At 38.3% G+C, this 24097-nt stretch overlaps 1 protein-coding gene and 2 long non-coding RNA genes across 3 annotated transcripts; 2 read left to right on the top strand and 1 right to left on the bottom strand.

Annotated features, from left to right (window-relative positions):
• Nucleotides 1–16536: 16536 nt before the first annotated feature.
• LOC118490657 lies at nucleotides 16537–19219 on the bottom strand. The gene is made up of 2 exons (XR_004889784.1): nucleotides 19061–19219; nucleotides 16537–17306 (listed from the first exon to the last, which is right to left on the bottom strand). It is a non-coding gene; the product is annotated as an uncharacterized LOC118490657 (long non-coding RNA).
• LOC118490658 lies at nucleotides 16812–17646 on the top strand. The gene is made up of 2 exons (XR_004889785.1): nucleotides 16812–16991; nucleotides 17143–17646. It is a non-coding gene; the product is annotated as an uncharacterized LOC118490658 (long non-coding RNA).
• A 2996-nt stretch (nucleotides 19220–22215) lies between the features above and the next one.
• LOC118490492 lies at nucleotides 22216–23818 on the top strand. The gene is made up of 6 exons (XM_035988154.1): nucleotides 22216–22356; nucleotides 22439–22706; nucleotides 22790–22886; nucleotides 23245–23357; nucleotides 23469–23553; nucleotides 23656–23818. The coding sequence occupies exons 1-6, from the start codon at nucleotides 22216–22218 to the stop codon at nucleotides 23816–23818; spliced, it is 867 nt and encodes a 288-aa protein (XP_035844047.1).
• Nucleotides 23819–24097: the final 279 nt, after the last annotated feature.

A 24097-nucleotide genomic window follows, 5' to 3' on the forward strand; every position in this document is an offset into this window, starting at 1 on the left:
TACAATAACTAAGATAATCTCTTAAACAAGTGCAAAAGTGCGAAAATAATCAAAGGTTATACTAACACACGTGTCGGATCCAAGTGATTCATCTTGTCTATCTGTTTTTATTTTATTTTCTTTTTCAGCATTTAGTTAGTTTTTATTTTTCTTAGTTTAAAACATTTTTCTAACTTTTTGATTTGATTAGACGTTGAGGATAAACCGGTATTAAAAGCTCTTGTGTCCTTGGACGACCTCGGTATCTTACCAACACTATACTACGTCCACGATGGGTGCACTTGCCCATATGTGTGTTTAGTGTTAGTAAATATCGTGTTTTATAAATTTAAAACTTGGCTAAAAGTGTAAAAAGGGCTTAAATATATATCTAAAAATATAACACACTTCACGCACATCAAGTTTTTGGCGCCGTTGCCGGGGACACAAGGATTTTAAGAAAGTTAGGAATCAACGGCCTAATCATCTTTTTATTTTTCTTTAATTTTTTAGGATTTTTTTTTAGATTTTTCAGCTTCTGCAGAGCTCAGCACGGGGCCGTGCCCGCTGAACACGCCCCCGTGCCCAATCATTGGAACTGGCAATCCTGTTTTATATCAGACAGTAGGCTGAACACGGGGCCGTGTCCACTCAACACGCCCCCGTGCCCAAGATTCAGTTGCTGAAAACAGAACCGTTTGATCCCGGCGGTTGGTAACTTCTGATACAAACATGAGTAATAGTGATTCTTTTTACTTTCGGTACTCTTATGGTTTGTGGTGTCAAATATGTGGAGGCGAACACGAGGAATTAAAATGTTTCTTCCTCACTTATAGGCCACACTATATAGACCCACCAATTCCTTGTAGCCTTAAGAGGGGCGAAAGTAAAAATAAACACTATTTCTCCCTCGAATGCGCCCAACCGGATATTCTAGGAGATATGCTCCTTGACGAGCTATTTCAACTAGAAGAACTACTTCTAAATTGGTCAAAAGAACTTAGGAAGGATTTCTTAGATCCATCCCAAGATGATGACCATGAGGAAATGTTGGAACCGCATTCTGACAACCTCGTTGCTCCCGAAAATACCTTTCTTCCTAGACAAGACGTGGACGATAGTCGTCCCTGTGCCGATTGTGCCGTGAAGGACTCCCCATCGACCTCGTTCGGTGCATACATAGACCTGAGCGATTCGGCATACACCTTCTTTAACGAGAGCCCGGGAAAGGGTTGGACTTGTCCACCTAGAATGAAAATAGGAATTACCCTCACCGACAACCTCTTGCGTTCTCGCCTTAGTATAGGACAATTAAGGTATCTTAGGCACTATGGGGTTGTTCCAACAAGTCAGGAGCCACCCGATAAGAATTAGCTCCTTAATAAAGACAAAACTTCATAAATCAGCTTTCCGACACGGGGCCGTGCTCGGCCAACACGCCCCCGTGTCCATCAAAAGATTCCCTTCTGATCATGACGTCAGAATACGGACAAACTGTGTCAGAATTTTCTCTGCACACGGGGCCGTGTCCAGCGGACACGGGGCCGTGTCCAGCAGGCTGTCATTTTCTATAAATGCAGCCAAAAATCCTGCACATTTGGACCAACTTGGGGACAGAGATTTGAAGGAATCTTCTCTCAAACAATCCTAGGTAAGTCTAAAAGAAGTTTCCAACAACTCATCTTGTCCTTTCCTCTTCTAGACATTTCCTTCTTCTTCATCTTTCTTCAAAAGCCACCATGAAAAGTTTGAATTTTCAATCTTTATGGTAGGAAACAAGGAGTTTTGATCATGGAATCTTGGTAAAAACATGTTATGTAACATTGTTTAGAGTTATTTACTGTCAAAAAGCTTGCACAAACTCAGAAAATAACTCGAAAACCCAAGGTTCCTTGCTCCAAAATTCTGCAGAAAGATGAACACGGGGCCGTGCTCAGTGAGCACGGGGCCGTGTCCAGAAACTGTTTCGTCTTATAAACTATTTTTGGTTTATTTTTCGTAGAATGGCGAGTGAAAACAGCGAAACATCATCCGTGCATTCCTCAAACAGCCGAAGGGGAAGGAGACCCTCCGTTGAAGCCACACTTGTGCACTACGTGATAGCACTAAGAGAGGCTCTCGACGAAATGACGTCCGTAGAGGAGGTCCTCATTGACCGTATCAACGATCTTACAATGGGATTGGAAAGCAGCTTCCAAGAGATTAACCTTTTGCACCAAAGGTTAAACATTTTGGTGGCACCTCCTATGGAACCAGTCCTTCCACAACAAGACTGGAACTTAGCACTCGGTATTAACAACCCTACCGGGTGGGGAGACATCCCCGCGGAACCTCCTATGGAAATCCCACAAGAAGTCCCGGCGGAAATTGAAACTCCTCAAACAAATGCGAACGAGCCTTCCTTCCTCCTTCCAAGGGAGGTAGAGGAGTGGCTTGCCGACATATGAGGAGAAACGCATCCGAAAGTTGGAGCTCTACAAAGCCTTGTCTAACCAGGATCAGTAGATTCTTGGAAATTTTGCTAAAATTAAAATAAAACATAGGGCTAGAACTCCATAAGCTTACTATCTATGTAACTTTTATCTTTATGTATTATCTCTCTATTAGCAATGTTATGATGGTTTTTATGATTTATGGACTCATGGTGGTAATGGATGAAAAAGGGAACGAGAAAAAATGGAACCATGCAGAAGAACAGAACAAACCGACAAAAATCTCCATAACAGAAGGCTCCACACGGGCCGTGCCCAACCAACACGGCCCCGTGCTGAGCCCCCTGCAGGAAATCACCCAGTTCAGGTAACTGGACACGGGCCGTGTTCAGCGAACACGCCCCCGTGTCCAGGCTTCTGTTTCAATTCTATAATTTTTGTTACTGGCACTTGACCACGGGGCCGTGCCCGGTCAACACGGGGCCGTGTCCAGGGCGCCAGTAACACAAATCTTTGTTTTTAAACACACTTTTACATATTCTAATCAACCAAAAACTCTATTTTTGGACACATTGAGGACAATGTGTAATTTAAGTGTGGGGGGGATGCTAAAACCTTGGAATTTTGCAAAATCCTAAAACAAGCCTTACACAAAACTCTATTGGAACCGCTAAACACCCCAAATTTTTTCAAAAACTTTTTCATTTTTTTTATTTACTTGTCTTAGTTTAAGTTGGGAATAACAAGTTATAAAAGGGTTATATTTTTACAAACTTACAACCGATAGCGTCGTGATAAAAAGAACTAACATAAGAAAATTATGAAACGGTATAACAAGTCTAGCTAAAATTCGATTATATATGCTTGGTCACATTAAAAACCCATTCCCACAAAAAAGTGAGTTTTGAGCCTTTATTGAGCATAAAAATACACATACTTAGATTAAATGCTCATTTTTCGTTTCTTGTGTGAATAGCCGCTCGGTCTTTACAAATCTAGAACTTGCCACGACGATACATTCCCGGTCCTTACCAGCTTAAACCCAAGTAAGTAAATGATGGAGGCATTAGGACTAACTATTTTTCTTTCAAAACCATTATTTTTTATTTTTTTTTACCTACCCAAAACCCCCCTAGAAAACCCCTTTGAGCCTAAACCTTTCATTTCATTACCCCCAAACAATTTTCTACCCACCAAAAACCTTTTTCATTTTTTCACCTTTATTTTAGTGACAAACTCGGTTTTTCATAAACATACCTTTACGTGAAAAAAAAAAAAAAAAAAAATGAAGTCAAAAACAAACATAAGCTACAAAAAGCTTGTTTGGAGAAATACTTCAAAAATAAAGGTCACCAAAAATAAGGTATTTCACGAAAAACCGACACTTGTTACAATTTTCGCCCTTTTTACTAACCACTAACCAACCACCCACCTTTAAACGCAAGCCTTCACCCCAAAAGACCTCTTGATATTTACAAAGGTAAAAGTTAAAAAGGAGGAGGATTGATCACTTGGCAAGCATATGGAAAATGTAAATCCGTGCCGCTCTCGAGCGATTCACTTAAATATACACCTTCGGCCGAGTGATTGAGTGATCTCCCGTGAGGTATGTGAACTTGTATATAAATGGAATTTTAATAAGGCATGCTATGCCAAATTAAGTAGTTTATCTTATGAAAAGTTCAAAATAAACCATGACAAATAAGATTGTAAATAAGGTAAAAATAGAACCTATACAAACCTTGGATTCCCGACACTCTAGGACAAGTTAAAAAAAAAAAAAAAAAAAACTTCTCTTCTACCTATTCCATTTGGGAGTGTAAGCCACATTAAAAGAGTTTTGCTTGAGGACAAGCAAAAGTTCAAGTGTGGGGGTATTTGATGTGTGTAAAATGCAACATATAAAACACATCAATTAAGGCATAAAACTAACCCTTTTTAAGTACTAATGTTGGAAAAAGAGTGTTTTTGTCTTCCTTTTGTATTTTCAGGATGAAATGAGCTCAAAATCACAAAAGAAGCAAAAAGACCACTAATTCTACCATAAATACAAGAAAAGGAACAAAAGTAAACTGCCCGGACCCTCAACGGCACCTCCCAAGACAAAGAGAAGAGAACAGAGCCTGAACACGCCCCGTGTCCAGTGAACACGGGGGCGTGCCCAGGAAGCAGCAGAAAAGACAAACCAGTAGAAGCTTCCATTGCTCACCACGGGGCCGTGCCCAGCGGACACGGGGGCGTGTTGAAAGTACAGCAGGCGCATTAATTGTAATTCGCAATTACAATTAATGAAGAGAGAGAATGTCAGACGGGCACGGGGCCGTGTTCAGCGAACACGGGGCCGTGTCCAGCGTTCTGTTCAGCCTATAAATAGAGGAGCTTGGCTTCATTCTCTCTCATCCCTTGGCACACCACCTCTCTCACACTTCATCCACCACCCACCACCACCATAACACCATCATCCACCACCATCATCCATTGTCCATCATAGAGTGTGTGAGTCGTCTCGGGATCCAAGATTGATCGTAAGAGTTCTTGACAATCAAGGCCATGTTTGCCTAAGTCTCTTACATCACTTGGTGAAGACAAGTGTTTAGTATAATACTTTTTATTTTTAATCTTTTGCACTTTTTATTTGGTTTTGTATTAATGACTTTAATAACTAGTTACTTATGTTGAAGGTGATCTTTCCTTATCGTTTGTCCGTGGTGTCTTGGCATTATTTTACTGTCTATATAAAATAAAAGATTTTCACCATTCATATCTCCACGGTCTATATGGAGGTATGTTGGCTACCTGGTCGGGGGTTAAGGGAACGGTTTGGTAAAGGTCTTGCCCTTGTTCAGCGTTTAGAGGTCCTGCTTGGGACCTGGGTCAAATTTAGTAGGATCTCCTTCAATGCCCATAGGTATTGGATGGCGGGGATCCAAACTCTTTGACCCCCTCATAAGCTAACTACTATTAATACTATAACCCGGCTATTTAGGACTGTATCCCTGCTGACTCAGACTACTTAGCCGAGGGTAACGTCACCGCCAAAAGCGGGGCCTACCATAATTTGCATTAATAACTTAATTCATTATCTTTCAATAATCCGACCCTTTAGGATTGTATCCTTGCTGACTCAAACTACTGGGTTGAGGGTAACGTCGCCTTCAAAAGAGGGGCCTACTACAATAACTAAGATAATCTCTTAAACAAGTGCAAAAGTGCGAAAATAATCAAAGGTTATACTAACACACGTGTCGGATCCAAGTGATTCATCTTGTCTATCTGTTTTTATTTTATTTTCTTTTTCAGCATTTAGTTAGTTTTTATTTTTCTTAGTTTAAAACATTTTTCTAACTTTTTGATTTGATTAGACGTTGAGGATAAACCGGTATTAAAAGCTCTTGTGTCCTTGGACGACCTCGGTATCTTACCAACACTATACTACGTCCACGATGGGTGCACTTGCCCATATGTGTGTTTAGTGTTAGTAAATATCGTGTTTTATAAATTTAAAACTTGGCTAAAAGTGTAAAAAGGGCTTAAATATATATCTAAAAATATAACACACTTCACGCACATCAACGAGCATTTTTCTTGGTTGTTCCTTCCGTGGGTTTGGCTTGGTTAACTATAGGTTTAGCTAACTTAGGACATTCAGATTGAAAGTGTCCCCTCTCTCTGCAATTATAACAAACTTTTGTTTTCTTCCTGCAGTCTTCTTCCCGATGTCCTTTCATTTTGCAAAAATTGCAAACCATGTTGCATTGTCCATAATGCTTCTTTTTGCAAATTTTGCAGAAAGGAGATGATGAGGATTGTCCGGTTCCTCTCTTCTTGGCATTACCCACACGAAATCCTTGGGTAATCTTGTGAGCTAATTCCTTCTTGCGATCTTCCTCTCTTGTGCGTACCAATTCATCTGTTAGGGTATTAGCTAATTCTACAGCATCGTCAATAGTACGAGGTCTCGCAGCTTTAACGATGTTTCGGATTTCACTAATTAACCCCCAGATGTAACGAGAGATAAGTACCGGTTCTGGCGAAGCCAGTGATGGCACTACCCTTGCGTATTCAAAGAATGTTGAAGTATAGCCCCGGCAATCTATACCTAACATACGATGACTCAGGAACTTGTTTGCCATCTGTTCCTTCTCGTATTCGGGACAGAATTTTCTTTCTACCAAACTCTTAAATTCTTCCCACCCTATGGCGTAGGCTATCCTTCTTCCTTTTGCCTGGAGGACCGTGTTCCACCATTCGAGTGCTCCTTCTTTGAACAGATTTGATGCATACATCACCTGATCCTCTGTGGCACATTTGCTTATTGCAATTACTGCCTCGGTTTTCTCTAACCAACGCAGTGTTGCAGTTGCCCCTTCATTACCTGCAAATTCAGCGGGTTTGCAAGCAAGAAATTCTTTGTAAGTGCAACCAGGCGTTGCAGCTTTCATTCTTTTAGGGAGTGGGGCCTGCTGCGGATCATGATCGTCATGATTACCGCCTCCATTTATGCTGTTACTGCCGTTATCTTCTGGAATACGTTTACTAGGAATTAATTGTGGTTCGGCAGGTTTTCGAACAGCAGCTACAATTTCTGGAATAGCATGAGCTATCCCTTGGGCGATAAAGTGCTCGATATCTTGTCGGGTTATATATTGATCTTCCTGTTCTTGCTCAGATTAATTTACTTCATTAATTGGTTCATTGTTAGCGTTTTCCATCTGCTAATTGGTAAAATTATTAGTGTCTAACTTATTAATGACAAAATTCACATAGATAAACACATAGATTATCACAACATTTAAGTATAACCAAAATTGTCGATTTCTCGACTTTTACTTTGTTAGTATATTGTATATGCATCCATACACACCTGTATTTTACAGAGTTTTATTGCCCATTTTACAGAATTTTAAGTTACTATTATACAATACGGCTTTCTGTGGTTTAACTGACGGTTCTAGTAACGATGCTCCCTCTCATCGTATTTCCAAGTTAGATGCTCCCCCATTTCCCTGATCCTATTACCTGTACCTATCAGTTCTTCACCGAACTGACGGAATTCAGCTAGGTTTTCATTACTCATGGGAGGATTTGGGAGTGGTTCTGGGTCAAATTGTGGAAGGAAGCTATAAGGACTGTTAACTATATTTTGGAATTGCCAGTCATTGGTCCACCATTCCTCCATTTGGCCTAATGGTCTGGTATGAACTAGTGGGTCTGGAATAGCTGGTCCTAGGTTTAGTGGGAATTGAACTGTAGCCGGGTAAGAAAAGAGATTATCGTTGATAGGCTCTAAAACATCAAAGTTCTCTAATAGGAGATCTATTTCGTCCTGGAACGTGATTTCCTCAGACTGTTTAGAGCTTTCGCCAATCTCTATTCCCTTTTGTTTCAGGTCTATTCCTATTTCTTTTTCAGGTGGTTTTGAACTTTCTCCAGTTTCTATTTCCTTTCCCTTGTTCATGATCACAGGATTTTCTATTTTAGGGAGTTTCCTAGTGGTAGTTTTCCTACGGCGCACTTTCCTCCACCCTACATATCTTCTCTTCTTTTTAGGTTTGGCTTTTTCCAGCGGTGGAGCTTGGAATTCCACAGGTTCTTCTATGTCAGCAATGTAACCAGTAAAGTCGTGAGAGACTTTGATAGGCACTGGATATAAGTTGAGATTCTGGAATGTTTCCGACATCTCATTCATGCTGCATAGCATATATGTAAAATGCAATGTTAAAACTTTGGAACAAAGTTTAACAAACAAAATACTGAAGTTTTATTGCATACTAATTTACACAAAGAACAACAGAAATAAACACACTTAGGACTTTATTTATTTACGGGACTGTGATTTCTCTTACTAGACCCAACTTGTCGGATATTTAGAGATTAGCATTTTCTGCTACAGTAGCTAGCATATAGAAATTTGCCCATTTCCCGTCTATTTTATCTTCCCAAGGTGTATTATTACCCAACTCTTGAACTTCTGGGTTAAACCTAACTCTCTTGGTTCGGGGTTTCTTTGTCTCCTGACTCTTTTTAAGTATCGAATCCCTTTTCTCTGGAGAAAGTGGATTCTCATAGTTTGCCTTGCGGACAAAGATTCCTTCTTCTAAATTTACTGGATTTTTAGAAGAAGATGCCACATCTAGTTTGTGGTAGATAGCAGACAACTTTTGTTTACCCATACTGTAACTAAAAATAGCCAGTTAATAAAACAAATAATCACAGAATAACAACTAGTAAAATTAAGCACTGTGGTCCAAAATGCTTAATTTAGGCTTAATCAGTGGCTCGATCAGTGGCTCAATTTAATTATTAGCTCTGATACCACCTTCGCTGTCACGGCTCCCCGACCCACCCTGGACGGAGTCGGGGGACCGCGAGACAGTTCCCGTGGTATTTAATTATTACGGCAGCGGAAGTCTTTTTATAACAGGATCTTTTATCCGTGAAATATGCTCGTTTAATATATTACAAAAAGTTTAAGGGATAAATCCCATAATTTACAATACGTTGATTTCATACAGAAATCTTTATTTCTCAAAACATGTTTTATTCATTTATTTACACTGAGCCACTTCTCTGAGCTTGATAGTGCTTTACTGCACTTTTTCTGGATCACACAGATCACCTGAAACATGTTTGAAAAAGGTTTTGTCAGCGGGAAATACTGAGTGAATCATTCTGTTTTCTAAAACGACCCGTTAGTTATAATTTACAGTATTAAGAGCGATTACAATGTTTCTATCAACCAATTATCAAGAATGGGTATTTGTCACTCGATTCATTTCTGTGACTGTGGTCATACCACTATTGGGTCCCGTTGCCCAAATAGTGACGGTGTACTCACACAGAGTAATAATAACTCACATAGAGTAAGATTCACTCACATAGAGTGATAATAACAGTAATGTGCACAATTACCCCACATACCAGCTGTAATTTGGTGACTACAAAGACTTAATCCCTGTAATTATAACCTTTGAAAATAACTTGGAGTTTTGTAATACTTACTCACAAACGGTGAGAAAATAGTTTAAAAAGAAGAATGACTCACATTGCAGATTAACGAGCAATAGATATAAGCCTACTGATTAGCCTTGATTTCACCTAGTTTAACACAATGCACACACATGCAGGTTAGTAACTAATACAGCAGTTACGACAATTCACGAGATTAAACTTTCACAACGATTAATCAGTGCAATACTCGATAATTCAATCGGATTCACAACGAATAACAGAGCATAGTCCGAATTCGAACAGCACTCTAATATTCAAGTCGAAATCACGACGAGTAATCAAAGTACAAGCTCAATTGAGCAGCACCGGGACTATCGTTGGATAGTTATAATCGATCGGACGTTGAATCGTAATAGCGATCGAGTTATTACCCTGATTGCGGCAGCACTTCGTGATCGGTGTGTGTTTTGTGTGAACGATATTTGTTATAACTCAGAGCTCAATTCGAAATTGAACGTCAGAGTAAGGCACAGAACTAAGTCCCACAGCCTTCTATTTATAGCTGGATTTTGGCCTCCCTCGCGCCACGCGAAGATGACCTGTGTACCCGTCGCGTGGCGCGACGGGTCTATTTCGTAGCCTAGGCTATTTCGTGTCCAAACTAGCCTTGGTGAGTTGTTAATCAACGAAACTTTTACTTCTCCAGCACGTTTTTGAAGATAAATGTCAATAGGGTTTAACCCCCCCTGAGTTTTAGGGGTCCTGATCCTGATTCCGATTGTTATGAAAATTTTAGGGTTTATGCGGAATCACTTGGGTTTCTTAATTAGGGTTTCCTTATTACCTAATTACCATCCTAATTATGGATTTTCGTGACAGTTGTTACAACATCCTCCATCCCCCATCTTTTTTCTGAACCATAACTGGGTTAGCAACCCAGGATGGGTATTTAACTTCTCTGACTATCCCCGCTCTGAGCAACTTTCGGGTCTCTTCACAAGCAGCCCTGCTTTTGTTAGGTCCCATGCTCCGCTTCTTTTGCTTCACCGGTTTTGCCCATGTGAAGGTGTTGAGCCGGTGCTCTATCAGGCTTCTGAGAATTCCTGTCATGTCTCCGTGTTGAAATGCAAACACATCTAGGTTATGGAGGAGCAATTCCTTCAGGGCACTCTTGCACTTGTCACTTAAGTGGCTCCCCACCTTAACTGTCTGCTCTGGAAACTTATCACAGAGGACCCATTCTTCCACCTTCTTTCCTTGGGATTTCCCCGGTTCCTCCCCTTTGGATACTGAAGAAACCACTTCGTAGGCTGACTTAACCCATGCAAGACCCTTTGGCGTTTGGAATACCAAAGCCCCGTGGGGAGTAGATGCTTGTGCCTGCAGATCTCCAATCCCAGGTCTTCCCAAGATTGCGTTGTACTTGGAGGGTGCCCTGACTACTGTGAAGGTTAAACTTATCGTCCGGACCCGATCCCCTACACCAACTGTAAATGGGAGCTTGATCTTTCCCAGGGGGTGTGACACGCTGTTGTTGAATCCCACCAATGGGATAGAGTCTTCCTCCAGCCTATCTCTTATATCCCTGTCGAATCTGAGGAAGCAGTGTTCGTATATTACCTCGACGCCTGACCCTCCGTCCACATGTATTCTAGACACCTTGTGTCCAGCTATCACAGCTGAGATATTCAGCGGGAGTCATTGCACTTCACTTTCTTCTAAGTATGGCATAAGGATGGGAGTTTTCATGCAGTTCGGGGGGCCTAGGATCCTGGCCTTTACACTTCGGGTAACGTCAAACTCATTTCTCCTCCTAATCATATCAACATCTACCCTCCCAGGCTCCCTTGCATCTCTTCCCTTACGATCCCCTCCCCCTTCCTTGATTTCCTTGACCAAATGGGCCAGTCTTCCCGTTTTCACCGCAGCCTCTATTTCTCTCGTGAGGTACATGCAATCATCGGTTTTGTGCCCGAAGCGCTTATGAAACTCACAGTATTCGCTCGGTTGTGCTTTGGGTCCTGGCTTTATGGGGGGTGGCCTTGGGAAAGAATTCTTCACCCTCTCCGTGGCCAGTATCTCGCTTGGAGTCTTAACGAGAGGGGTGAAACTGTCGGAGTATGGAGGAGGGCCTCTCCCTTGGGGTCTGTAGGGGGAGTATGAGGGCCTGGCCCTGTCATGCAACATTCTATCAAAGGTGGGTTTCCGGGAATAGGGTGTACCTTTCTCAGGGGGTCTTGCAGCTGGAGCGACCCTCCGGGGTGTGGCATCCGTTTCCTTAGCTTTGCTGACCGTATCTTTTCCCCGGACGAAGGCCCTGACCCTGTCCATAAGATTGTCGAAGGAAGGTGGAAATTCCTCTCCCAGCTTTTCACACAACTGTGCATGCTTCAGTCCGTTTATGAAACTACTTATCTTCATGACTTCCGGGACATCCTTGATGTTCATACTTTCTTTGACAAACCTTTCCATGTACTGGTCTATCCGTTCATTATCCCTTTGCCTGATGTGAAGGATCTCATTGGGGTTCTTGACCACCTTCCTTTGTTGGCCAAAATTCCTGAGGAATTTTTCGCTTAACTCTTCGTAGCTGTCTATACTCCCTGGGGGGAGACTATCAAACCAAAGCCAGGCTTCTTCCGTTAAGGTTTGCACAAACATGTGGCACCATACTGGCATGGGCCACCTTCCTAGTTGCCCCGCTCCTCGGAAGGCATGTAGGTGATCTTCTGGATCTCTCGTTCCATCGTAGCGATCGAAGCCTGGGGGCAGTTTTGTCTTGGGGGGCATGGGTGCCTCTGATATTCTTCTCGTGAACTTTGAGACCTCGGCCAAGTCTCGTGGCAGGTATGGTTGATCCAAACTACCGTCACCCAAGTTGTCTTTCTCCTTTTCCTTGTGTTTCTGACCTGTGATCAAGTCTTCTCTTTCCTCAGAAGACATCAGCCTCAGGGCAGACATGAACGTTTCCAGCTGGTCCCCGTTGTTGCTCTTATTCTGGAGGTTCGTTCCTTCCTGATTAGAGGGTGTGTCAAAAGAAAGTCTGGCCCTGAGGCTGTCTAATTTTTCCTGTCTCTTCAAATCTTCAAGATACTTAGTTATCTTCTCCCTGTGCATGGCCACGAAACCAGGAGTGACATGCTTCGTTTCTTCCAGATTTTCTACCAGGTTCTCGTTACCCTCTTCATGGGTAATATCCTCTACAGTGACCTTATCCAAGTCGTTTTGTGTCGTCTGGGTGACACGTGAGTTATGTGGAGTTGCCATGTTGTTTTTAATGGGGTAAGTTGCTCTCTGAACGTCGAGTGTTGATGTGGGAACACCGGTCAAGCCTAAGTCCCACGGATGGCGCCAATGTCGAATACCCAACCTTCGGATGACGTTGGCTGGATCTTCGGTGACGTCAGGAGCTCTTGGCCTTGCTTGCTACAAAATAGTAAACCGTTAGCCTCGCCACGGGGGACCCCGGGAGGGGGATCCGTGACCAAGCTCCGGCGTGAGAGTAAGTAAACTTGCCGGGAAAGATAAGGAGTATTTTCCAATGAAGATATTCACCGAAAAGTTCCTCCCTTGGTGTGAATCTAATTAATGAGTTATATGTAGTAAATGTGAGGAATGTTGGTCGGAATTAAATGAGAAGGGAATTAATGAGAGTAGTAAATGAGAAGTTGGCCGGAGATCATACTTACCTTTGCTCTATCTTTTCTCCTCCTTATATAATGGCCAGCCCTTATCTCCTAGAGGGGTTTCCCCCATGCTATCCGACGGTATTTGTGGTTTCTTGGGAAGGTCAGACACGTGTCTGATCCCCAACGGTGCGATGCCTCTCTTCATTAATACCCAACCGGATAAGTACAGTGATGGTGACCGGATGCTCTTCTTATCAAGCATTTAATGAGCCTGCTCCTCCTTAGCTGTTTTCCCGCTCATTGCCAAACGAAGGAGAAACCTTAACAAGCAAGGGTGTTCCATCCAGTGGGCTTTTAAGTGATTGGGCTCCCAAAGAGAAAGGCCCAAAGCGGGTAAAGTGGGTCTCCCCACTGGCCCGTCGTCAACATTAATGATACAACACTTAATTATCATAACAAAACTTGTGATTAACATCTAGATGGCTCACTTTTATTATGTTGTTGTTTCTTAAGCATATTCTTGAACTCATAATTAAGTTCTACTTCGACTCTTCATCAATCGCCTAAAATTGATTTTGTCGATACATTAATAATCAATCAGATCATAAGATCTCTTATCATGCTTGAACCTAGAAACTCAAATGTTATCAAATGCTTTGAAAAAAAGGTCTAAATTATTGTTTAGACGATTTGCGATGATCACCGCATATTTAATTGCATGTATATTCAAGACCTCACGAGCGTGGCTCTAGTGGTAAGCATCATAATCAAGCTAATGAGCTGGTTAACGGTTAAAGTAACACTAGCTTAGAGACAATGCATTGATCACATGTAGATATGTTGTCTTTTGGTTATGTTACTAAAATACAAATAAATCTAAAGCTTGTGGTAGTCAAGTTTATTTTATTTTTTTCCGTTAGATTCAGATATCTTATATTTTATTGTAGGTATTTATTAGTGGAACGAGGATAATATAAGTTAAAATTTTCTTTTAATAGAAAAATATACAATGTTACAACTATTGAAGACGAAGAAAAGCAAAGCGAATAAAATAATAATTATTATCAACAAGTGTGATATGATGAGGGAACTTGATGACATGCAATATGGAAATGTTTAAAGAGAGTGGGCATCTCACTTTTGTATTTCAATAGATTGAAACAACCTCAAAACCATAGGATGAAAGAACACACAATTTTAATCAATCGATAGGCATGGATATTTAGAATCTAAATTCGAAGAATCAATGCTTTGAATAAAGTAAAAAAAGGTTCTTGTTTGTGTAGAATATATTTGCAAAGATGTTAAATTGGTTGTTAGATGTTAGCATCACATAGTTGGAAAGATTCTTGAGGAGTCACCTTCATAGGCTCCACCATTGATGGCAATCCCATGGACTTTTATGTGTTCAACTTTTCTTAGTCATTAAATCCCAAAATGTTAATTTCTAGAACAGTCAATATTTCCTTCTATCTCAATGTAAATGGGTTGATGGTGAGATGATATTTTTAATGATTTATGTGAATACATTCCCGAACGGCTGAATTTGGCATGAACCTAGAAGTTGGGTCGGGTACAAGAACTCGAACATGACTCGTGTATCCAAGAGTTAATACATACACAATTTTCTAACGCTGGGTTATTAAATTTTGTTTTGTAAAAATATTACTACTGTAAAATCATACATTTGCACCCAAAAGACAAACGTTTATAAATGTCTTCTAATTATACCCTTATACAATTAGCAACTTGGGTTATGTCCCCCTTTTTTAAAGTCACACTCTTTAATGCATTTTACTCACGCCCTTTCATTTTATTATATATAGATAAAAGTAACTTAAAGATGTGTCGTTTGTTTTGCAAAGGCTACGTCGGTTGAGTTTTTGATACAAAAGTTAGTTATTTAAATTGTATTCTTATAGCCTAAGATATAAGCGGTTACGTCTGCCGCCAGCGAATTGATGTATCCTTTCACAAGGGATATCACAATTCACAACCCTTCGATTAGTATAAATAGGGAACAACGTTTCCACAGCAAACCATAAAATGATGGAATTGGTAGGCCTGTAAACGAACCGAACGTTCATGAACTGTTCATGAACTTGTTCGGCGGGAAGTTCGTTTATGTTCGTTTATTTAATAAACGAACGAACACGAACAAAAAAATTTGTTCGTTTAATTAAATGAACAAACATGAACACACCTTGTGTTCGTTCATTTATGTTCGTGAACATTCTTTTATGTTCGTTCATTAATGTTCGTTTAAATTTTAATAAATATATAAATAGTTATATTTATATAAATATTAGGTTTTCTAACTACTTATATAAATATAACTAATTAGTATATCTATGAACCCTTATTTAGATGTGTTTTCGGATGAAATGTAATATATTAGACTTGTTTCTTCAATCATATTAATTTATGTTTATTCAAATATGTTCAGTTAATTTTTTGTATGTTCGTTTGTGTTCGTTTATGTTCGTGAACTGTTCATTTAGGCTTTAAAAGAACGAACATAAACGAACACGAACATGCCTAATTTCTTAATGAACAAACACGAACAAAAAATGTGTTCGATTATATGTTCGTGTTCGGTTAAAGTTAAATGAACGAATACGAACATACCTATGTTCGTGTTCGTTCGGTTCGTTTACAGGCCTAGGAATTGGTATTGAATTAATCCATACAAAAAAAAAAAACAAACAACAAAAAAAGGTATGGAATTAATCCACAGCAAACAAAAACCAAACAATAAAAAAGGTATTGAATTAATCCATAGCAAACCATGAAACGATGAAATTGAAAACTTACTCGAATATAAAATACAGATGAAAACAATGAAATAATTTGCCAAATAAGGGACGAACATAATGAATTGAAGAACGGTAAAAGAGGATTTTGAAGGCGAATAAGAATTGCGGCAGAGGGTTGTTTGCGGTTACCGGTGGATGCAAATGGCCGTGGTGGGTGTTCGGAGAGAATATTATTGGCGATTTGTTGCACGTCAATGGCAGTGGTGAGTGTTCGGAGATATTGTTCTTGGCGGTTATCGGTGAGATGTAAATGGCGGTGGTGGATGTTTGATATGGGAAAAATTTATTATAAAATAATTAAAAAAAATAAAAAATCTATTTTCCATTGAATACAAAAAAAACTAGTTTAATACCCGTCCGGTGGACGGGTTACACTAACAGCGTAACAAACAAAAGCGTAACAAACAAAGATATCTGTATTGAGGGTGTTTAGTATTGTTTCTCTTTTTCTTCTTTTCTCCTTTTCCATCTTTTTTGAAAAAGTCACAACCCTCTAACTTTTCCTTTTTTTCTTTTCAAACACAAATTAACTTTTAAGAAGTCTAAAAGTTAAAAGGAGCTCAAAATAAGCAATCTCAAACATCCACATTAAGTGAACACAAATCTAAACAACATTACAAACAAAAGCACAATTCTTTAGTTTATAATTCTTTAAAAGGAACCGAATGTGAATAGTGTACAACCACAAAACAATATAAATATAAAAGGAAACGAACGTGAATAGTGTACAACCACAAAACAATATAAAATAAAACTGATAGAATGGTAAAACATGAAATGGTGTCATTTTAATGAAAAAGTAAACGATAAGCAACATTGGGGGAAGGTGTAATAACATTCACACATGGTTGGTTTTTTTCAGCTTTTATATCGTCCTCTTTAAGCTCAAAAGTGGCCTCTTTTCGACCTGTTGACGTTTTTATATGACAACAATCCAACCAATTAAAACACTTTAACATAACCACAAACAAATAAATTTAGAAAGTCAAGAGGATAAATGTTAAGTAATACATAAAATATTTAAGTTGGATGAAAATATTAGCGGTAGCCAAGAATTTCTCAAAGGGAAAAGTAGCAAGTATGAAAGAGTCAGTATGGCGGTTTGTCATCACTCATATTTTCAGTTTTCAAAAAATGCGCTAAATCCATCTAAAAATCTGGGAGTTTCTCGAGAAGATTAGCAGGTTAGTAGTCTGAAAATAAATGTCATATATAATGAAAAAAAAAAGCATTACCAAGTTAAACATTACACTCTTTTTTGCTCTGATGCAAAAATGGCTAACATGCATTTGAAATGAAATTATATTATATGACCATTCAAAGCATGATGTGCAGATGCAGCAGCAGAAGCATCCGACATAAAGAGGGTGGTGGCATAAGGCAAGAGAATGGCCAAATTCTACACTAACCATAACTTATTGTCAATGTTCTTCTCATTCTTGTCAGAGCACTTAGCACTTATTGACGCTCTGACCGGGCTGCCTGCATAACAAACATATCTGCAAACACATCCACAACTGTAAGTTCCCAAAATGTCATAAAAGGTCAATAATCCCATATTAAAGAAAGAGTAGATCAGGAGGAAGAGGCAAGTTGAGAAGGAATAAAGGAGGAAGGTGGGTTACTACAGATGTGATTATGGTCAAGATGTAGGGATGACAAAAATACCCGAGCCTGACGGGTATTGGGCCGGGTATGAGATTAGTTTTTAAAATTTTCACGGGTATGGGATTAGGTGATACCCGACCCGATTACCCGTAACCACATACCCGTTTACCCGAACTATATACCCGATCACATACCCGGTTTCTTTTAATATATATTTCTATTTTTCATTAACCCTTGTCTATTAGGGATTTATTTTAATATGTTTATAATGTGAAAAAATAAATTTTCTTCTAGTATATATGCATTTGATAATAGTTATTTATATTTTGTATGTTGTGAAGTATATACATGTAAGTGTATAAGTATTATAAAGTTATTATTAATTTATGATAAAACTTATATATATGTAATGTACATTTTTAATTTATAATAGCTGTTGTATAAATAAAATAATATGAAATTACGATAGTAAAAGAAATGTATTTAGAAATTCCAACGTATATCTTTTAACAAACTAATAGGTATCAGGGGCGGACTTACATGTAGCCCAAGGTGGGCGGGCGCACCCCCGGGAAAAAAAATTTTAGTGCTATTTTCCGTTGAAAATCCCGTCTGCACCCCTTGGATTTTTTCGTCCGCACCCCTTGGAATTTTTCGTCCACACACCTTAGGTAAAAAATGTTTTCGATTTATATTTTAATTTTTTTTAGTAAACTCTAATTAAAAAAACTACCTAAATTATATAAACTTATACTACCCAACTTAACCCAAATACCCAATACCTTAACCCACTATTTCATTAAACATAATTAGCCCACTAATTACTAGCCCATTAACCAAACTCAACCTAAGTTCAAACTATAATAATTAAAATAAGCGCAATAGTCCCTTAGAATTCCTCCCGCCCTCCCTCTCTTTGGTCGTCTCCTACCAACGATCATCGAACACAACAGCACGTCATCAGCAGCCGCGAACCACCGCCGTCCGACACCAAAGGGTAACAAAATTCTTAAATAGGTTTGAAATTTCATGTGTTTTGACGTTGTTTATGGTTGTTTAGATGATTTTAGGGTGATTATGTTGTTTAGGTGATTTTTAGGGTGATTACACACGATTTCTAGGGTTGAAAATTAAAATTGAAACATTATGTTATGGAGCGATGAACTTATGCATCAATTTGTTTGTGATAGGAACCATGAGTAGGGACGTATGGCGCAATTTCTTTTGTTTTACATGACCCGACCCGAACCGACCCGACCTGATACGAACCGATTTTTTTACTTATATACCTAGGGGCCTAAAATTTTTAAAAACGTTTCGCACCCCCATGGAAAAATTCCTGGGTCCGCCATTAGGTATACCCGATACCCGACGGGTAATTACCCGACAAATACCCGATGGGTATTGGGTCGGGTATGAGACGCGATTTTATTAGCGGGTATGGGTATGGGATTACCAATACCCGACCCGGACCCGACCCATTACCATCCCTATCAAGATGGGAATGATGAACCAAGCCTGAGTTCTGTGTTACCATATAATATTATACAATGAAATATTGAAAACACATAAAAGTAGTCTTCTAGACAATATTGAAAACACATAAAAGTAATCCTCTAAACAATATACTTGATAGACAGCTAACCTTTAGTACTTTTGCAAGTGAAGTCATGCCTAGTTCATCCATCCAACTGCCCATCAACATAAAAAAGGAGAGTATAAGAAATAAGGCGAAGGAAATGAATGCTTTACTATTACGTGGTGAAAAAAAAACAGCCACTTATGTCTCAATGTGTGTCCATTAAAGGGAACCCCAACAGACATATGACCATTTCATCTCTCAAACGAATGAAACATCATATATTACTCCAACATCATATGAAAGCACAAACATTATAACTTACAAAACTCACTCAAGTTGAATATTTGTTACAATGACCCTGAAATGTTTTGCAATAGCATAACAAATTCTGAAGAAAAGCCCTGAGTAACTGCAAATCCATGTACCATTATAATTATATATGATATCAAAACAATTAGGATAAAATATTGGCCTAATCCAAGAGTATAAGTGTTTGGACTCATCAGTGCATTTGCCCATTGGCACAATAACATCCAAACCACCAGCTACTGCATGCACAAGGCCGTATGCCAGCTTTCCACCTGTTTAAATGCAATTCTTAGTAAAAAATACATCAGCAAGAATGCAATATGACTGCAATTGAGTTCATATACAATTATGCAGTAACAGATTGACCAATTGGTATCAAAAAAGATATCTGAAGACAAAATATTAAATGAAAATGTGACCTTAAAGGAACGACGGAGGAGGAACTGGGTAGTCATCCCCTTGAAAGTAATCCGAAATGTATTCAAATGCATAAAACCTTCTATAATTTATAAAAAAGTTAACATTATAGCTGTAATTAAAATAATGCAATCTTGTACATCTATGATCATACCCAACTGCTATTTATAAAATTCATAAAAAAGGAGAAACTTTTTTTGCGGAATTAGCCTGATCCAGCCTGTTTTGACTCATACAACAGAAAAAAGAAGTGATTTGAGCTGAACCAACTATGGTAAGTTACCCAAGAGGGATCGAACTCGAGATGTGGGTGAGTTCCGTAGAGGGGTGTACCGCTGAGCCGTTCAAAAAAAATAAAAAATAAATAAATAAATAAATAACAGGTAAATACATTCACAAACACAAAATAATTATACATCTGAATGTGGTGAAAAGACATAATAGTATCAACTTACCAGCGGGAGAACTCTTACATTGCACCTTTGTAGCCTGTTTAATTTCCAAGAACAAAATTAGAAGGACCTTACATTGAATTTTACTTAGGCATTTCATCAAACAGGTTGTATTGGTAAACCAAAATCAAAATACTCCAAAAGTCCAAGTTCAGGATCCCCCTACTCATCATTTCTCCTCAAACCCTATAACCAACCTATCAATAATCTCATTTTCAGCCAGATTTCAAAACATTTAAAGAAGAAGTCCAATTTCAGTTCTATGAGAGAGTTTTTTTAAGTTTACTTTTTCGTTAAGAAGCAGAGTTCTCTCACCTCTTAAACCATTCATACCACCACCATAGAATCTATCCATCACAGAGAGATTAGATTCTATATTTAAGTCGTCGTGATGATAAACCAAATAAAAATTGACAAAGCCATAATCGAAAAAATTGAAGAGAGAGTTCGACTGTTACTTGGTCATGTGAAACAGAACAAATCAAATTGCAGGAGTCGTCGAAGCGAGGGCAGTGGTTGTTCGATTAGGGTACGGTTGTTGCGTTGCAACTATCAGAATTGCACTGATCTTTGTTTTTGGAAGTGCTTATGTCATCGCTAGAGAGAGAGAGGAGAGAAGAAGAAGAAGAAGAAGAAGAAGAAGGGGTTCCAGGGTTTGTAAGTCTGTGCGTAACAACAACGGTGGAATATGGGGAGCGGGGTTGTTACTAGTTTCAGGCGAAGTAGTAGGGGAGTGGGGAGTTTCTAGAGAAACCAATGAAACTTATCAATAGGGGAAGGATGAAGACGTGGGTTGAAGATGTAGACGTGGGTTGAAGGTAGAAGAAACTGTTGTGAACTGCCACAATAGCAGTTAAAAAATGAGTTTAAATGGTTGAGATTTCATCTTAGCATGATCCAATGGTGGATATTTATTTTGATGGTGGTTAGACTTAATGGGAACCATAGATATATATAATTTGTTTATACATTTACAATATATTTGTTTGATACAGTGAGAAACTGTATACCATTATTCTTACATGTTTGTCAGCGTATATCAATTGTTTGGTATTTAAGTTTATTGTATTTAGGGAAGTTATAAAAGTGATTTTATTAGACTATGTATGATGTTGTCGGATTCTACATCCGGCCGATACTACTGGTAAAATAGAAGGCCTTAAACAAGCACATTCGTTGGCACACGGCCGAAGAGTAGGAAGCTGCGTCAAAACACAACACATTAATGATCATTTAGATAATAGTAAGGAAACGATAATTCACGAAATAGCCTTTTATGAACCAAATTTAAAAGTTCTCTCTAACAATGGCGGAGCTTGAGGGGGGCGGGTGCACTCCCTGGTTCCCACTAAGCCGTGCCACTGCTCTCTAAGAATAACAATGTTTATAACGAAATAGCAAATATTATAATAACTTATTCCTAAACTAAATAATTTTTGCATCTAATATAGTGATGGCGATAACTTTAATAATCAGCATCCCGCCGCAACCCGCGGGTAACGTCAACTCGTTAATTACAAAATATAATGCTTATTTTTTTTAACTTTTAAGTTTAACATAAAATATACAATCAGTTTTTAATCTATCTATACTTTCTATAAAAGGAGAAATCCCGATGACATAAGAAAAGCTGATGTGGCAGGTAGAGAAGCTGTCCAACAATGCTTTTCTTATGCCATTACTGCATCATAAGTCTTAATATATAAAATCATTTAAAATTGAATCAAACGTCTGCCAAAGTAAACATCTGCCCATATATATCCGTCTATACTTTAATACCCAGCAGAGGTTGAAGTTTTATGTAATGTTTTTAGATCAGCAGATGTTTAATGTTAATTGCCGGCAAATTCAAATTCAAAAATGCATGGGAATAAGTAATTTGCAATTAATGCATGTCACTCACAAAGTCCTGTCAATCATGTTCTTATATAAGGCTTTTCTTCTCATTTCCCTCTTCATATTTGATCACACTTTCATCTTCTCTGATTTTGGATTTTGAAATTTGAAATTTGATCACAATTCGAATTCTGAATTAGAAGCATGTCAATATCAGTTGAGAGTAACAATCTTAGTTTTGTTAACGATTTGAATCATGGGAAAGATATGTGGAACATGAAAGCGAGTATTATTCGAAAATGGAATCAAGGTTACAAAATGAATCTCATCTTCATTGATAAAAAGGTAATTTGTATTTCTGCTTTTCTGTTCTATCAGAGAATATAGTGGTGTATGCTAAAAAAAACTTTGTTTAAATGTTCTTCAGGGTGCTAAGATTCAAGCGGGTATTAAAAGTCATCTGATACCTGTTTTTGATGGACAACTTCAAGAAGGTGCTGCTGTGATTCTGTCGAAATTTGGTGTTGGTGAGAATAAAGATTTATATAAAGTTGCAGTACATGATTATAAAATCAACTTTTATAGATGCACAACTATTACACCTGTGAGAGATTGGCAAGGTGTTGAGTATGGTTTCAACTTCAGAGCTTATCAAGATATTCTTCAAGGAGAGGCATTAAACACTTTGAGTGTTGGTAGTGTATATTTTTGTAATCATGTCTTCTCTGTATAGAATTAGAAAGTTTTACTTATACTGTTGTATAATGTGATCATATAGATGTTGCTGGATCTGTGGTTTGGTGTAGAGATCTTGAATTCTTTAGTCGACCTCCAAAAGAAACTAAGAAGATCAATTTCGATATTCAAGACTTGGAGTAAGTAGTTGTTTACATGTTCAGTCATGTACAAATCATTGTTTGTATTTAATAATGTTAACAAATAAGATGAAGAATGTTGGTATTTAATGTGGAATCATGGTAATGATTCCACATAAATGAGATCAATAGTGTTTATATCTATTGTTGAATCATGGTAATAAATGAGATCAACAATTTATTTTTCAAGTGAATACGTTAGTTAATTTATGGCTCATTTACTACTTTAATAAATGTTAAAAATTTCCTTTGATTTTGTGTTGTTATTCATTCAATTTAGTTTTGATATTATAGATTGTAAAAAAATGGTCATAAATTAGTCTATAGTTTATCGTCATACGAATATTGTTTTATGTAGGGGTAAAGTTTTGTGGTGTACTGTGTCGAATGATTATGCTCTGCAGTTTAAGGAGTTCATCTCTAAAATCCCAGCTCATGAGCATGTAATGGCTGTTATACAGCATGGAAAGTGTAAGGAATAGAAAGGTAATTTTTGTTACTTTCTGCAAATCATAACTATACTCTTTATTTCTGGAAATATAATAACACGTTGACTAAATATCTATATACTTTTGCATGTAGGTGAATATACAGTTCAAAATGATAAGTTTGTAACACGAATGCTTCTGAATGAAGAAATCGATGAAGTTAATCAGCTAAGGAGGAGGTAATTTGTCAATATAATTTCTATTGTATATAGATGTTCAAGTCAAATACTTGGTTTCAGGTTATTTGTATACTAATTCTAATCATTTGTGGTATCCAAAAGTCTTATACTGAAATTTGGACAAGGGAGTGGTTCTACTTCTCAAACAATACTATCGTCACGGAGCGTTTTTCCATTGCATAAAGAATTTGTAACAGATGGTGTGAGGAAACATGTTGATGAGATTAGTGAGATTGGCTTCCACAGCCTGATGAATCCCTTTTGACCATCTTTGTTTTTCTTCCACTCTCCCCGTCAACCTCAGATGATTAAATGAGTATGTAATTGTTTCATTGTGGGATGACAAAAACCGCTAAAAGTATCTGGAAATGAACCAAAGAAAACCAATAGAAAGAGTAATCACATATAAATGTGTTTTTACCTAATGTGTTAGGAGAGCCTTCCCGCTTTTAACAATGTATAAGACATCTTCGCGGTAAAATTCCTTGGCTTTTAAAGCATTCATAACAAATCCACGATATTTTACAAAAGACTGTCATTGAAT

Source organism: Helianthus annuus, chromosome 3 (genome assembly GCF_002127325.2).
Source record: "Helianthus annuus cultivar XRQ/B chromosome 3, HanXRQr2.0-SUNRISE, whole genome shotgun sequence".
Taxonomy (NCBI): domain Eukaryota; kingdom Viridiplantae; phylum Streptophyta; class Magnoliopsida; order Asterales; family Asteraceae; genus Helianthus; species Helianthus annuus.